Below are 16,465 nucleotides of genomic sequence, written 5' to 3' on the forward strand. Positions count from 1 at the left end.
TGTTTTTAAATAGTAAACTGCCATTTAACTTAAAAATAGGTTTATTGCTCTATTTCAGAAATATTTACTTCATTTTAGCAGGGGGCAATAAACAGTGCAAAAGCAATTACAAGGAATAGTATCCAGAAGACAATGGAATAATACATTCCCAAACAACTGATTGTGGCTTTTCTTTCTGTTCCATTCAGATTCTATACTTTAGAACTAAAAGCATCAGAAAAATACAACATTACATTTCTAGATAGGAGAATTATCAGAGGAAATAGTTAACTATCTTCTAGCGCGGGAGTCTGCTATTGAACCAAAGTGAAAAAAAATGTTTATCTGAACACAAATAAGGACAAACTAAAGGTGTAAGTATTTTCATTAATTGCTTCAAATTATCCAATGTTCTGAAACATACAAGGCCCAAATCATTACAAGTAAGACATCAGTAAGATACCAGACTTCAGTAACATACCATGCACAGCTGATCTGCAGTATACATCCTCAATTTATTCCTATTTTGATGAGAATTAACACAGACTATCTCAGCCATCAGTGAAAATGCAATGAACAGATTCAAATTATTTTTCATTTGCATTTGCATATATACTTTATATGTATCAGTTAGTAACTTAATCTGAGGTACTTTATATCTGTGAGTCCTCGGAGAGTAAGAAACTGATGCTAACAAAGACAAAAATATGCAACATGTCCAACAATGTCAAGTAGAGCCAGGATCTTCTATCTCTATTTCGGTCATTATAATAATAGAAGGAGATTTGAAGTAAGAACTATAATCATACTGTGAAATAAATTGCTGCTATTCTCAAATGATGTACATTATAATAAAGGATGTACGTAAAATCTATACTTTCCACATAAATGAGCACATCAGACCATAAATAGCTCTATGTCATGTTATATAAAAGACGTAAGACTCTGTAACTGTTGTATTTTTAAAATCTGCATTCCTTGAGGGAAATGAAATAAATGCAAGCTTTTTTGGTCTTGAACAGGATATGAATGGGGAGTTTCAAAGCCCCCATGGAGTTTACAGTATTACTGTAATAATATAAATGTTGGTCCAGCCTGAAAAATTGTAAAATGCTCATCTGCACAAAGTAGCTTGCAGTAGACAACAATCAGCACTGGCTGCATTGGGTTTATGTGGCAAGGTTTTGGTAGCAGGGGGCTGCAGGGGTGGCCTCTGTGAGGCAGAGCCCAGCAGCTGCCCCATCTCAGATCAGAGCCAGATCCAGATGGCTCCAAAAGGGACCTGCTGCTGGCCAGAGCAGAGCCAGGGAGTGACACTGGATGGGCCTCTGGGAGAGCAGATTGAAGAAAGGGAAAAAGACCAAACTGCTGCACAACAGCAGCTGGGAGAGAGGAGTGAGCAAGTGTGAGAGAACCAGCCCTGCAGACCCCAAGGTCAGTGCAGCAGGAGGGCAGGAGGTGCTCCAGGCATGCAGCTAAGTTCCCCTGCGGGCTGTGGAGAGGCCCCTGGTGGAGCAGGCTGTCCCCCTGCAGCCCATGGGTCCCACACGGAGCAGATCTCCACGCTGCAGCCCGTGGAGGAGCCCCCGGTGGAGCAGGAGGAGCAGAGAGTGACCGTGAAGGAGCGGTGGAGATGAAGCATTAGGGACTGACCACAGCCCCTATCCCCCGTTCCCCTGCACTGCTCGGGGGAAAAGAGGTAGACGGGAGTGAATGGGAGGGAAGGTGTTTTTAGTTTGCTCCAGTGTGTTCTTAGCAATATGCAATAAATTACACAAATCTCCCTATGCTGAGTGTTTTACCTATGAGGGTAACTATGGAGTGATCTCCCTGTCCTTATCTCAGCCCAAGAGTCTTTTTCATCATGTTTTCTCCTCTTGCTCTTCTGAGGAGGGAGCGTGAAACAGTGGTGTGGTGGAGCTCTGCCAGCCATCAGTGTGAAAACACCACACCCGGCCATTTCCAAAATAACTGCAACTAACTTATATAGCAAAGGATACTTGGCAAATTGGCACCCATCTTCTAGTGATTAAAGTAAAGAACTGAAGTTAGAGATATGAAGTTAAAAACTTCATCAGAGGTAACGAGAAACATCGTCCTCAACCTGTATCAAGTGAACCATCTTCAAATTACACCGTACATAAGAAATAGCTAGAAACAGGAATTGCAAAGCACAAAAGAGTGCAAGAGAAGTAGCTACCCCTAAACAAAAGTTAACAGAAAAATAGTTTTTAAATAAAATTACTGTTTTTTCCTTAAAATGTTTAAGAGGATAATTAATAGTCAGGATTAATGAACTAAGACATAACATATCATCAAACCAGAAAAGATCAAAGTGAATTAGAATATCCATCACAAATTAAAGATGATTCAAATACTAGATAGTCACTGCTATTACACATTAGAAAACAAATACACACAAGCTCATTTCAGTGCATGCCTCCCAAGTATTCACTTCAGTATACACACGATGTTTATCTGAGATGACGTGTAGTTTTCTTGAACCCTTTTCAAACCCCGTTAATTCTACAGTCAAGCAGGTGTTTGAAACACGGGTTTGTTAAGCTAATATAATTGATTTGCACTCCTGGTGTCTTGCATAAGCAATTGCTCTCTTGGCAACAGCATTCCAAGCCTTTAGGAAGTTACAGGGTCTTCAATTTGCCTTCAAGTTTCTCCAACTGATCTCTGGTACTGAATTCCCATTATTCTGACTAGCTTTCAAAGAAAAAGACTGCCACTCGGGAAATGATGTCCTTAACCAGGGAGTTGTATAAGTAACTTTTCAGTTCAGTTCTAGTTTCAGTTCATCTGCAACTGTAACTATCCTAGTGATACTATTCTGTAATACTGAGGAATGAATGTGAGAATAGCTTAAACACACATTTTTTAAACAATGGCATCACACAACTAGTGCCCTGTATGGGGTTATGGTGATTCAGAAACAAGTGTTCCTGATACAACACGAGTCACTCCCTTTTGTTGGAGAAGCACATTACTAATTTGCTCATTGCTCTGTGGGAGTTGGCAGTTCATGACTCCTGCAGGAGTGGTAACAACTGACCTATACAGGACAAAAGTCCAAGTTACCCTTGAAATAAAAGCAGAAGTTTTTGTAGCTGCTACAATTTAGTTGGAGCTGTGAGGTGACACCTTGATGCCTGCACACCAGCTCTTACCTCCAACCGCTCACAGTAAGCTCCAGCAGCTCCTGAGAAGCGACTGCACATGCTGTGCAGCATGCTGCCTCACATTGTAGCAGTTTACAACAAAGTGCAGGAACTGAGTGGGAACTTGCTGGGCCACCTGAAGAGCTGTATTCTGTCTTGCAATATGCTGTACCTCACTCTCATTTCCTGTACGTATGGTTCGAGTTCATGAAACCAATTATTACAAACCAGTGGCAGCACGATGCAGTTCAAAATGAAGTATGCAAGAGCACATTATTACACACACTACATTTCATGCTGTGCATATAGATTTATAAACACAAGCACATGTAAACCCACACACCACATATATTTGTGTGCTGTTATTTCATGCAACTTTGGTAATGCCAACAGCCAAAGTCTCTTCTGTCCTCTCCTGAAATTTACAGTAGAAATACCTGTCACCTGAATATCCATGCCCCTAGAGTGTGCTGCTACCTGCTTCTCTGTTTTCTCAACTTTACTGTCCAGAGCCTATATCAGATTTAGCAATGGCCTCAAAGTCTCCCTATAAATTATACTATTTTGTATTTCAAGCTTGAATAGTCAAGATGTTTCAATAAAAAAAATTTGCTATTAGTCAGAAAAACATTTTTCCTTAGGCATCAAAAGTCACACAACTATTTACATTCAAGTAAAATGTACAGTTAACACATAACTCTATGAATAAGATATGTTAAAAAAAACACTTCTGTTCTTTTGTATACATGTTTATAGAAAAGGCTGATTAAATTCTGATCAATTTGCATTAGTGTAATTCAGTATTTGAAAGAAAAAAAGGAAAAATCACAGACTACATAGTTTAGAACCAAGGAACCACTCCTAATATGGAATTTGCTTATTAATTGCTAGGAACATATTTAGTAACAGGTATTTCTATCAAAGTATCTTTCATTTGATTTAAGTTCCAAATTTTGCATATGGAGACATATGCATTACTGCCACTGAATTTAGAGTTGACACAGACATCTGAAAATGGTTTGATTTTAAAAAGTAGTACAGTATTTGGATACATCCAAATATGCCTAAAATTTATCATTTAAATAAGCTTCAAAGAAGCCCTTTTGGCAAGCTGTATTTAACTAGCTTCAGTTATCTTTTAATGATTACAGCTGGAAACTTATCTCACCTTGTGTATATTTTGAGATCATCTTCTGAAGGAACATCTGAAAGATTAACTCCATACACATCTTTGGTGGACTGAACTACATTCTGGAACATAGTAAGAACAAAGATTCAGACCAAGGATACTGTAACAACAAACAAACACAAACTTTGCTTTCAAAAAGAGTTATTTCTAAATCTGAAAATAATTTTAAAAGTTCTGACAAAACCAAACAAGTTTCTCATATACATAGTAATGTTAGGAAGTTTTCTTTAAATAAAAATCATTTAGTAAAAAAATTCTTCAAGACATTTGTTCAACAAGAAAGTAAAGGATTTTTGAAAGATTTACATCAGAGAAAACAACATAATCAGGAAAATAATTTATATTTATAGGGCATATAAAGATGTACATATTAAATTCTGTTCTGTGTTGAGATTTAACAAAGAAAAAAAACATGTTAGTTCAGAAGTTGCTTTCACATTTCCTTCTGTCAATTGTGAAATAATTACAATCTTCAGTAAAATAGAAAACTATTTTTATTTTATAAGTTACACAATCACATCTGTCAGCTATAATAAGGAGCCAATGCACATACAGTACTTAGTATGTCAGTGTTGAACTGAGGGGTTACTGATAAGGCACATGCAATTGCAAGACTGTCAACTATAAAAATAGCTTTCTTTTAGTTCAAAAAAAAAAAAAACAGAGTCAAAGAAGCTCTTCAGAAAGGTATGTCCTGATCAGAAGAATAGAAGATTTTTATTATTAACTTCTGGGAAGTATGAATAGGAAGGAACTAGCTGGTTCCACATCCCCCCATCCCCCTCATACAATTCTCTGCTTTACAATTGCGGATGTAAAACATACCAAAATTCAAATTCCTGACCAAACATCCAACTGTTCTGCAATAACAATATATACTCAAAAATGCACCTAAAGTATAAGCTTACAGATATCAGCTCCTTCACACACAAAAACACCACAAGCTGCTGCTTTTCATCCAAACTTCTGGTATTTTTGAACACTATAATATACAATCCATTTTCACAAATGAGAAAACAGTAAAGTGCAGACTGACACTGGCTAGAGTGTTAGTATATTGTCAATTTAGCTAACAGAGACACATAATAGAATATTTTTAAGCTTATGCTTTTAAGTGCAGTCTTCATTAAAGTTTCTTCTAATTTAAGCTTAACTGAAAAGTATGTCTGGAATATTTTTATGATTTACCAGTTCTAGAAAATAGACACTTATTTAATCAACTAGATAGGTTATCATCTTTTCACTGTTGTTTTGCTTCTTGTTAGGTTATTACGTTCAGCCATCAAGCTTTGAAACTCTCCATTATAGGTCTTCTTTTTAAACTTTTTAACTACAAGTATTGAAACAACAAATAATTGCCACTGCCAGAAGAATAATTTCAAAACTTTTCTTGAAAAACCTGTATTTGATGTTCTCCTTAGCCTAGTAATGGAAAAACAACTCTTCCGAAGCTAAATGAAGACCAGCTGGTGAATGTATTAAAATCTAATGGGTAACACAGTCTTTAAGATTACTAATTTATGTTTGACTTCTGAACAAAAAGCTTCCATAAACATTATGCCCTAAAAAAATAATGCATCTAATACAGGCTTTGTAGTTTTGAAGAGGATAAACAAATTTACAATAGCAGGCAGAGACATTAATGATAACGCAAGTTAATTGCTAACACAGCCTAACTGAATAGGTAATCCTTTTCAGCACTGCAATTTTAATAAGCAATGATGAAAATTAGCAATGCAAATTATGACTAAAATTTGATGCATGAAAAGGTGCAATAAAATGGAAAACATTTCTTCACGTGCATTAATAAAAATCAGAATATTTCACTCAATTGTAAGTTATTAATATTCAATATTAACTTAAATCATATTTTGTGTTTACATGCATTCATTGTTCATATAAGCATCTTAAAAATCTAAAAAAATGTATCTTAGGTCTCAGTGTTGAAGCATACTCAATACTTTGCATGCACAATTGCACCTATTATCCTGCCACTGTCTTCAACCCTGGAGTTAACAGTCACCATAGGACCAATGTGACAAAATGATAACAGTCATTTTTAGAATTAGTTTTGTTCTATTGTTTTTGACAATTCAGAGAACTTCATTAGGAAACAATTTAAAACTCCACAGATAAATCAGGGTGAAATTTAGTCAGATTGAACATTAATTTACAGTAATACCCACATGAGCAAGTACCATCATTCAAAAGGAGGAGATTTCTAAATGAAAGTGGTGGTCTGAGGTCTCAGAACCTCGGATCTGTACCAAAATGTGAGCTAAAGCATAGTAAGGGATGATGATCCAAAGTGCACTACTGCTTTGAACTACCACACTAACATAGATATATTTCATACATAGTATTATGGACTACACCTGACCTGAGTCCCTTTCAAATGCCATAGGTTTTAAACATTGTTTTCCTTTCCTTATGTATGTTATTTTCCACTTCAAGCTGTGTGAAATGTGCAGTGTAACTGAAGACTCTTAAATGAAAATGAGAATAGCAAAGTTTTATAACCCAGCTTTGCTAATGCTGGAGACCTTTTTCTCTTAATTTCTCTGTGTTTTACTTCTGATTGTTCTGTAATATTTACTGTTTATAAAAACATTTTTTTAAGGAAATGTGAACTTGAAGTTCATGGTTAGCTTTTTTGCCCACCACAATGATTTCTTACCTCTGTGATTTTTGTGTTATCTCCTGTATCAGTCACCTTTACTGGAGTAGAACGCTGAGAAACAGCTCCTTCATCTTCTTTGTCTGTCCCAGAATCATCTTCAGAACTGCTTGACACTGCCTCCTCACTTGGGGGTGGCGGAGCACTAGCAGCAGTTTTGCGCTGCAGCACAGTTTCTTCTCTATTACTTTTGTTCCTATGAAAGGTAGTGTGTATTTAGGAAATCAGAAAGATATTAATAGCAAGTACTTAAAATTCCTAATTTTGATTACTACCTTACTGGGGGAAAAGAGAAGTTCTATCCTCTGGAGCAACTTGTTGCTCACGTTTTGAATCCCCTAATTGTTTTGTTTTTCATCAATCTCTTCTTATTCCAGAGCATTTAAAGAGATCTCACTGGATTAAGACAGCTTTTCCGCACCAATTCCCTGGCTCTCTATTTAAATCTTTCCCCCATACTGTCATATTAGTATGTATATATACACACACACACAAAAATTCATTGAGACATTAACATGTTTGATTTTATTCTGGGAAAAGGTTTTACTTGCTGATTAATATTATCCACTTTGCTAACTTTCTTATTCTCAGGCCCCTTAATCATAACGTCATTTTTTTCCCCTTTCTTCTCCATACCTCTTCCCCTCAATTCAGTTCCCCCTCACCAATTCCTTATGGGGCATGTATTTCTGATGTTGAAAATTTTAGTCACCATAAAGAGATGCCTTATTGTAAGGCGCAGCATCTATATTTTAGGAAACTAACACTGGGTTTAACTGTACAAGCTCTGAAAGGTATGCATTACTTAACCCATCAGAAACTGCACCCTTACATCCTCTGTGTCTTTTCCTACTGACTGAGTGTGCCCTTTCCTCTCAGAATCTGTCACAGTCTTTCAGGGAGTCTGGAGGAAGAGGGATTGGAAGGCAGGTAGTGAATGTGTTTATAGATAGATCAGTTCTGGAAACAGGGATTAACACCTTCTCCTTGTTCAGGTGACCGTCTATACATACTCTAACATTGCAGGTGACTTACCCTATGGGAAGACCCTAAAGAAAGACAGAAGCACACTAAGAGGCTTTGACAACAACATGCAGTTGGATGAAAATGCAAATGGTATTTCAGGTTGCAGCTCTAGTGTTCTCATCAGCAAAGGCATGGAAGTCTCCAGTGCCTCTTGAGCTTTAGTGGAGTACTCCATGACTGTCATATAGCTGTACCTTTGCAGTCAAACTCTTACAGTGAATTAACCCTGTAGTGAATTAGCTAAACTTTTGTACTTTAGTTATACAAATAAACAAGCGAAAGAGTCCTCCCAAAGGTTCTTGATCTGAGAGCACCCTCTGCCCCACCCCAAGGACATTAATACATGAGAAGAACTCTTAAAGCTGGAACAAATGTGTTAGGGGGGAAAAAACAATAGAGGTACGTTTAATTTCTGACTCGGCAGAGACTGACATCTCTTTAGACAGAAATTTACATAAAGTTACGAAGACATACTCTATTCTCTTTAGAGAAAGTTAAGGAAGTTATCTTCCCTGCTTTCAAAATGAGGTGAAGGTCACAGGAAAAGAAGTTCTTAGGAAAGCTGAAGAATGAAGCAAGTAGCCAAACACTAGTAAGAGTGATATCCCCATCCCACCCCCAACACACACACGGGAGAAGGCCAACATCTAACTGTCCTAAGGGACCAGAACACTGACAGATGAAAACAGATTATCAAATCCTCCAGAAATGTCATAATAAATCAGAAGATGCTGAAAAAATGCAGGACAAAGAAACCACATCTAGCAGCCCTATAAAACAAAAAATAAAACTCCACTTATTCTGGAGAAACTTATTATGAAGAAGTTATCTAGACATGAGTAAGTCATTATTTTCCTTTTTCTACAGAGCTGGTCAAGAGCCAAGTACCAGCATCTACCAAAATGCCTCCAGTACGGTGGAGGAATCAGAGAGGTGGACATTGTACTGCAAAAGTCTGGCATATGAAGAAACAAATGTAATTCTGGTACCATGACCCAATAAGGACACTGAGGCACATGTGCCACATGTCAGGAAAAACAGACAACTCTACTGATAAATTTATGAATTTACTGATGTCAGTATTACCATACTACAAATAAGGTTGTTTGTGACCTAAGAAAAGTGATGATACCACCATGTTATTTATTTTTTTATATTGTGAAATAGCCTCTATAGGAAAAAAAAATATTTATTAAATGAACCACTTTTTTGCACTCAAATCCATTAGACCATTACTTCTCTTGAAACAGGTGTCTCAGAAAGATATCTGACAATGAACAGATTGAAAAAAATGGTGAGAAAAGAGAAGAAAAACTTGGACGTGGCAAAGCTAACAATTCAGTATTATAACACTCAGCTACAAACTCCTTTACTGAGAATGACAGATTGCTCTGTCAGGCAGAAATTTCCTATCATTTCCCTAAATGGAAAAGTTGGGGAATATGAAATTGTAGTAATAGAAAGAGTAGGGGTATAGAACTATATCCAAAACGTACAACCCTGAAAGTGCTGAGGAACTCATCTCACTGGCAGGATTCTGTTCTCAGAAGATCTCACTGCCTGCCTGGACTATGCTGGAGAAGTTTATACCCTGGAAAGGGCATTGCAGGACAAATGGCTAGACTTTTTTTCTGGAAGCTGCTTGAAAGACCTGTAGACTAGAAAGTTGGCAAGAAATAATAGGAATAACTTACTGTTGCATGCATTATTGCATTTAGAAATAAAATCTCTTTCCCATCTAAAGGGCTAAATATCTCTAAGGTAAGGTGGAAGGCTGAAGCCACATTTTACGCCAGGACACTAGCCAATGCATGGGAAGCCTTATGAGAAATACCCAGGGATCATAGCTCTGGTCCAGCTATCTATCTTGTAACAATCCCTCAAAGTCACAGTGGAGAGCCTGAAGCAAAGAGCTTGCGAAAGATATAAAATGGTTAAGTATTTCATGGTATATCTGGACAGAAGTTAGTCCAAAATATGACACTATACCAAAGGAGAAGAATAAAGCTTTTTTACAAAAGCACAAAAACAGGCATAGTTCTTACAAGAGGTGAATTGTATAAATATCAAACAGTCTTTCTGCTTATTCCCAGGGAACATTACCTGTATGAAATCAGGTTCTGCTAGTGATAAGCATAGACTGCTCAACATTTATGGACAGTGCGTCTCTCAGGGTCAAGGCATGACAGATGTTATTTATGAGACAGTCAAATTTTATGGCTTGTAACAGAACGCAAAGTTTTCAGAAGAACTTACAACATTGTGACGGCACAGGTTTAGTCATTACTGATAAAAGGTTTCCTTGATATGAGGTATCTAAGAGAGAATGAAGTGGTTCTGGAAGAGTCCCCACAGCTCTTATGTGATATGGCAGATCAAACGCAATGATGGAATAAATGAAGTAACGATGCGAGACCAGAATGCAAAAGCAGCTACATGAAACATTCATTTGTCCCGGTAACTGTTGTGGAACTGTTTTACATAATTTTATATAAATGTTTTTCTGTAACATTTTTACTTTTTTGATCAAAAACTATGCTGGCTGTTTCAGGGTATGTTCTATTTATACAAAATTTACTTGTAAGGCAACAATGATATACGGTCCATCTCCAACAGAGAATACAAAGTTGACACCAGTACCAAGAGATGAACAAATTTTAACAACTTCTGTATCTTCATTCTAGAGAAAATTACTGTATGGGTTTCACTTAAATAGAAAAGCTTAAATAATCTGAATAAAGAATTCCCAGAATCAAATACAAATCATGAATTAGATATGATTTTCAAAGCATACATTTCTACAGTATACCATTAATGATTTTTTATTTCTCATGTCACAGAGAATATACTACATAAACACAGTGTTTATATATTTGCATTACAATTTCGCTATTATTGAACCAGAACAAAATTTTCTATTTCTAACTTACGCCAGCACTGATTTTCCAGTTTCATCGGGTTTACGAACAGTAAATGGGCTTGGATCAATCCCCATATTCTTAGGCATAAAATCACTGGCAAAAGAGAAAAGAAAACCTCACCATAAGCAAAACTGAACACACACACATACACACACAAAAAAGAAATCTGGAAGAACTACTTCTAACATTTACCATTGAATTAAAAAAAATATATATGTGCATGAAAAGAACCTTGTCATTACAAGTTAAGGTCATGTGCACATAAAACCCTACATATTTACAAAGTTTTCCATAGCATTATTTGGTCTTGTGAAGCAGCTGCAAACATTACCACCTGCCAAGGAGGCTAGAGCGATGGCATACTCCTGTACTGATGAAGCTCTGTGACTCATATACATTGTTTTCAAAATGCTGCCAACACTGAAATTGGGTCAAAAAGCTACATGAAGCATAATCTGCCTGGAAATCATTAGCTAAAGCATGATTAAGATTATGCTTAGAATATCCATCTGGTTGCTGCCAACAAAAAAATTATCAAGCCAGCTCTGAGAACCTGGTAAGCTAAAAAAAATAAAAAAAAAAATGTAAAATGCAAGCAGAACAATTAAAAAACAATTGCTTTGAAGGTAGCCTCCATGATCTGATGAGTCCACAAAGAAAACCCATTACTCAGACTACAAATGCCCTTATATTACACACTCCAGAGTGGAAAATAATTGTAAATTTAAGTGCTATCTTAACACAATTTTTCAGCACTAATTTTCCATTTTAGTATTATGGTTTAGTTTCTAAGACTCGGCTAAATTTGAAGATTCAGAAAAAATTTGGCGTGTTATCTAGGTTTAAGCAAATGAATCAAATGCATAATTAATTCACACCAGATCAATTTTCAGTTCAAGATTTACACTCCCAAAACATCCCAAATATACCGTGTAGAATTGGTCATTGCCAAGCAGAAGGTCTCATCGAAACTGCTCAACTCATATGGCCGAAAAAACTCATTATGGATATCAATTTCCTCTTCGTACTTGTGGAATTTCTTCACTGTCAACTTCCGTCTGTTTTCAGCACATGTCACTGGGGAAAAGAAAAAAAATACTCTTTTACTAACAGTTATTGTCTCTGCAAAAATCTAGGTAAACAGTAGCCCATTTATGTATCCACCCTTCCAGGCATTTTTCTACAGTCTTATTCCCTCTAAGACAAGAAAATATGCTATGAAGGAAATGCAAAGCACATCTTTAATAAATACACATTATCAACCACCATAATTTGATTTCCCTTCATGATGACAATTCCTAATAAGATATCCTCCACAGTATCCCAGATAAATAAGACACTGTAGTATCTACAGTAGAGAAAGAGCAAATAGAGTTCATACCTTCATCAAAAGGAAGAGGTAAATGCTTCAGCACATCAGTGGTCCACCAGTAAGTATAGCTGTACAGGAAATACAGACAGAATTGATACAGAAGATCTCATCTTGCATCCAATCTAAGGATTTGCACTTAACAGTTACCTAACGATACAGTCTCATTGGTAAACATTTCTTTATAATCAAGTGGAAGGAAGTAGAGAATTATCCTTGGACAGATGCTCTCAACAGGCCCCTACTCTATAACTTTGCTCTGAGGACATGAAATTTAACACATGAAGACTGAACACCTGAAACACAGGTATGGGGAGCGAAGAGGTTTTGTTCCACTGAACAAAGTACATCTGCCCTACCTATAGGACTGAAAATTAATCTCCTATGACATATAGAAGGTATATGGAGAAATCAGTGAAGAATATACAAAGCCATGGAGTAAGCATACTTCACATGTATATTTCTTGTTCTTATTTAAAAAAAAAAAAAAGCCACCATTTGTTATTTAGATCACATAATTTAGGAAAACAGTATGAAGAAATGAAGGTAAATGACAATAAATAAATAAAACCAGAAGATTTTCAAAGCAGCTGACTTCTACACATAGAAATAAATTTTAATGTGACAGCTGTCTCAAGTCTGAGAATGATATGTTGGCATAACTGATAGCAAAAAAAACATGGCCTGCTGGAAGTTTATTCAATATTTCTGAAAAGAACAAAACAACAACAATAAAAACCAAAGGAAATAGCATTCCTAAAATAAAGCATGCTTTATCTTTCATATTTACATATTTTGATTTTCTCTTCTCAAACATACTTCAAAATTTTCTCTAAATTACTCTGACAATTTCTATTATTTCATTACTTTGAATGAAAACATATTTACATATCTTCATTGATTTTATTTCAAATATATGTGTATTCATGATGTTAAAGGGCTGTAATCAGAGTATTACGTAGCAGTTATCTCCTACTGATGTCAGTGTAGCTATCTGGAGCAGAAGCAATGGGTGTATTCCCATGCCCAGGGAGAGGTTTGTTAGTGGGACTTCACAAATGGTGTAAAACATGTAGGGCAATGTATGTTTGCAGTTCCAACAACTGTGAATGTCCTAAACAGAAAACGATGAGTTACATCTGACAGTCCCATCTCTTGATAAAGTACTATATCAAGCCATGCTAGCAAGACAGTTTTTCAGAATCCTTGCCTTCAGAATCTATGTAGACATACCCAGTCTTGCTGCTTGCACAAATGACAAGTAAAAAATTTAAGTAAAAATTTTAAGTAAAAAAGACAAAAGAAAGTCTTCCTTTCCGTCTTCACTGTCTTTTCATGTGAATCACAAATTATATAAAAGTAATGCATGAAAGTCATTATGAAATCTTTTTTTTTGTTTTGTTTTCTGATGCAGAGACAAATACAATATAGGAAAAGCAGAGACAGTCTTAGGAGGTTTCAATGACAGGGAACATCTTCATTCTCTTTCTATATCCTTGTTTTCATTATTTCCTTTGCTGCTCTATCCAAGGAATCTAACAGAGAGGCAGGAAGAAGTTATCTGAAGACCTTGCAAAATAGTTCAGTAGAAACAAGCAAAAACTACTCAGAAGAGGTGTGGTTTTTTTTTTTTGCTATCTGCTTATTACATGGAGATGTCATTTTGTTCAGATGAATTCATTTTGACATACAATAATGTCCAGAACGAGTAGGCAACAAAATGAATGTTGCATATTTCATGTCTGAACTAGCACATGGCTGATAGGAGCTAGCCTCAACAGAAGCCTCGGGAGACAGGAGAAAAAGACTAAAATTTAGGAACTGTCCTAAATGATGGGTTAATGGAACAAGCGGCCAACAGGGACTGTATGCACAGTTTAAACACTTGGACTCATCCCCAGACAAAAATTTAAATGCAGATATTTGCATCCACCATTAGTGATACAGAGCTTTACGACTTGTAGAATGAACAGAAATGCAAAACAACAAAATCCATAAAACGTATGTAGCAAAAAGTCTAGTACTATCCTTATTATTAAAATGAAAAAATATTTTTTAGACACTGTATTTACTTAATGAAATCATTCCACATTCCAAAGCAATCAGTCTAAAAATGACTTTAAAGTTTTTAAACTTCATCTCTATTATTTCTGTATATTACTGTGCAATTACAATAGGATGCAATTGAAGGAAAAAAAGTCTTCAAAATAGGCCAGACATAGCTGAAAGGAAGGCAAAAAATGATGGGCTTCCTGGCAAGCACAGCAGCAGACTAAGTGCACTAGACAAAAATATACACGAAGTTTACGCTCATAAAAATACCCAGCAGAATACCAACTTAATACATGCAGCCATCAAAAACACACCTGTGTACAGTTTACTAGGACATTGCTAACTGTATTTCAGCAACACAATGAAGCACTTCACACCAAAGGACAATTTCATACAAAATGAAACTTCTTTTTTCAGTACAGCAGGTAATTAACTTATTAAAGCAAATCCTTCTAAACACCAACGTCCAACGCTTCTGGTAATCAAAGTTTTTTTTTTGTTTGTTAAGTGTTTGTAAAAGTGTAAAAAAACAGTAGTTAATTAAAAGAACAAGTTTTCAACAAGTTGACCAAATTATTTGGTTAGCAGCATGCATTTTTAAAATTTATTAGAGCAACACTAAACGAAAAAACAGAACATCAAAATACCTTCGCCTGGTCTGGGACAGACCGAGGGTGTTCTTGTGATGCAAATAAAAATCAGTAGGTAGTTCCCAGAGATGAGGCTTCCCTTCCGTAGGCTTGAATACTCCCAGGAACAGATTGATAGAGTCTTGCCTGTCTGCATCTGTTAGACAAGAGGTACACTTAATGGCACGGCAAAGCTCAAGCCCATTCAGGCACAGCTGCTTATTTGTTAGATTTTCTCCTCACAGACCACACACGTATGTCCTAAGACTCCCACAGGGACCTCTGGGCCTCAAACAGCACAACGAAACTTCATTTAGACTTGACTTTCTGCCACGCTGCAGTGCACGTGGGGCTGGTTCCAGCGCTGCCTCTTTCCTAGGCTTCTCTAACAAGGTCGAGGCAGAAGCTCTGCCTGCAGCCTTGGCAAAAGTAAGATCTCATCCTGCAGCTCAGTTGCCCACCTCTGCATCTATGTGCATGCACAAAACGTGTGCATGCATTTAGACTCGTTCTAGAGAGCAAGTCTGATGAGGAGCGGCTGAGGGAGCTGGGGTTGTTATGAAGTCAGATACCAAACATTCAATAACAGAAGAGTAATTTCATGAGATTAGACAACAACCAATACAATGCACAAATTTCCCTCCACAGACAAAAATTATGAATTCTTTCGGTTTTTCTGAGCCAGAACAGTCAGTAAAATTATTATACTTTATAAACACCTTTTAAAGATTTGGTCTTTTGGACTGAAATTATCAAAAAATGAATTTCTGTCACCTAAGCTTCATTTGCCTTATTAAATTAATTAGGCAAATACAAAATCCAGCAGTTACAGGCCACTGCAGATGAAACATGACAAAAAACGTTGTTCATCTACATCTTTGAAATCTCCCTCACTACCTGGCTGCAGATAGGATGAGTTGTAACAGATATGAGGAAATACAGGAGTCGGGTGAGGGCTTGGGGATGGTGAACAGTGAGGGCGACAACTTTGCAAGCAGACGTAGAGAAGCAGAGGACGCTTACATGGAAAAGATCTTCAGGTAAGGGGGAATATGTGGAAATAGAGCTCTACTTAAGCCCTGAGGAATTAGCATGTGGAAAGCTCTCATCTCCACTTCTGTTGGCACTTCAGCAATCATCAGACATGGAATAGTTCAGACTAGAGAGGCACTCTGACAGTGTTACTCCTTCAGCTCTCTCCGTGTTTCAGAAAGAGTATTATGAGAGATGAGTGTCCCTTTACCAACACACTGCATCGAAAAGACAAACTGTGAATTCTCAGTGTACCAAAAAGCAGGTAAAATAACAGAATCCACAAACCAATGGTATGACACCAACATTTCAGTCAACACTTCTTCCCCCATGCAATGTATAGTGTTTTTACAGGGAATTCAGACACACAAGTAGCTGACAAATGAAGCACTATATAGAAATTTGGTGGCAAGATTATAGA

The 16,465-nt window shown here is 36.7% G+C and overlaps 1 protein-coding gene across 2 annotated transcripts in view; it reads right to left on the reverse strand.

The window, feature by feature from the left end:
* Nucleotides 1-16,465, reverse strand: part of FIG4 (FIG4 phosphoinositide 5-phosphatase) — a 69,461-nt gene that overhangs the window by 16,872 nt on the left and 36,124 nt on the right. For both annotated transcript variants that reach the window (XM_048081129.2, XM_066993167.1), the window contains exons 16-21: nt 15,031-15,169; nt 12,344-12,402; nt 11,892-12,039; nt 10,972-11,055; nt 7,016-7,211; nt 4,318-4,400 (exon numbers count right to left, since the gene is read on the reverse strand). In XM_048081129.2, coding sequence (XP_047937086.2) covers nt 4,318-4,400; nt 7,016-7,211; nt 10,972-11,055; nt 11,892-12,039; nt 12,344-12,402; nt 15,031-15,169 — 709 coding nt within the window. The remainder of the gene's footprint in view (nt 1-4,317; nt 4,401-7,015; nt 7,212-10,971; nt 11,056-11,891; nt 12,040-12,343; nt 12,403-15,030; nt 15,170-16,465) is intronic.

The sequence above is a fragment of the Anser cygnoides genome, chromosome 3 (assembly GCF_040182565.1).
Source record: "Anser cygnoides isolate HZ-2024a breed goose chromosome 3, Taihu_goose_T2T_genome, whole genome shotgun sequence".
Classification (NCBI taxonomy): Eukaryota; Metazoa; Chordata; class Aves; order Anseriformes; family Anatidae; genus Anser; species Anser cygnoides.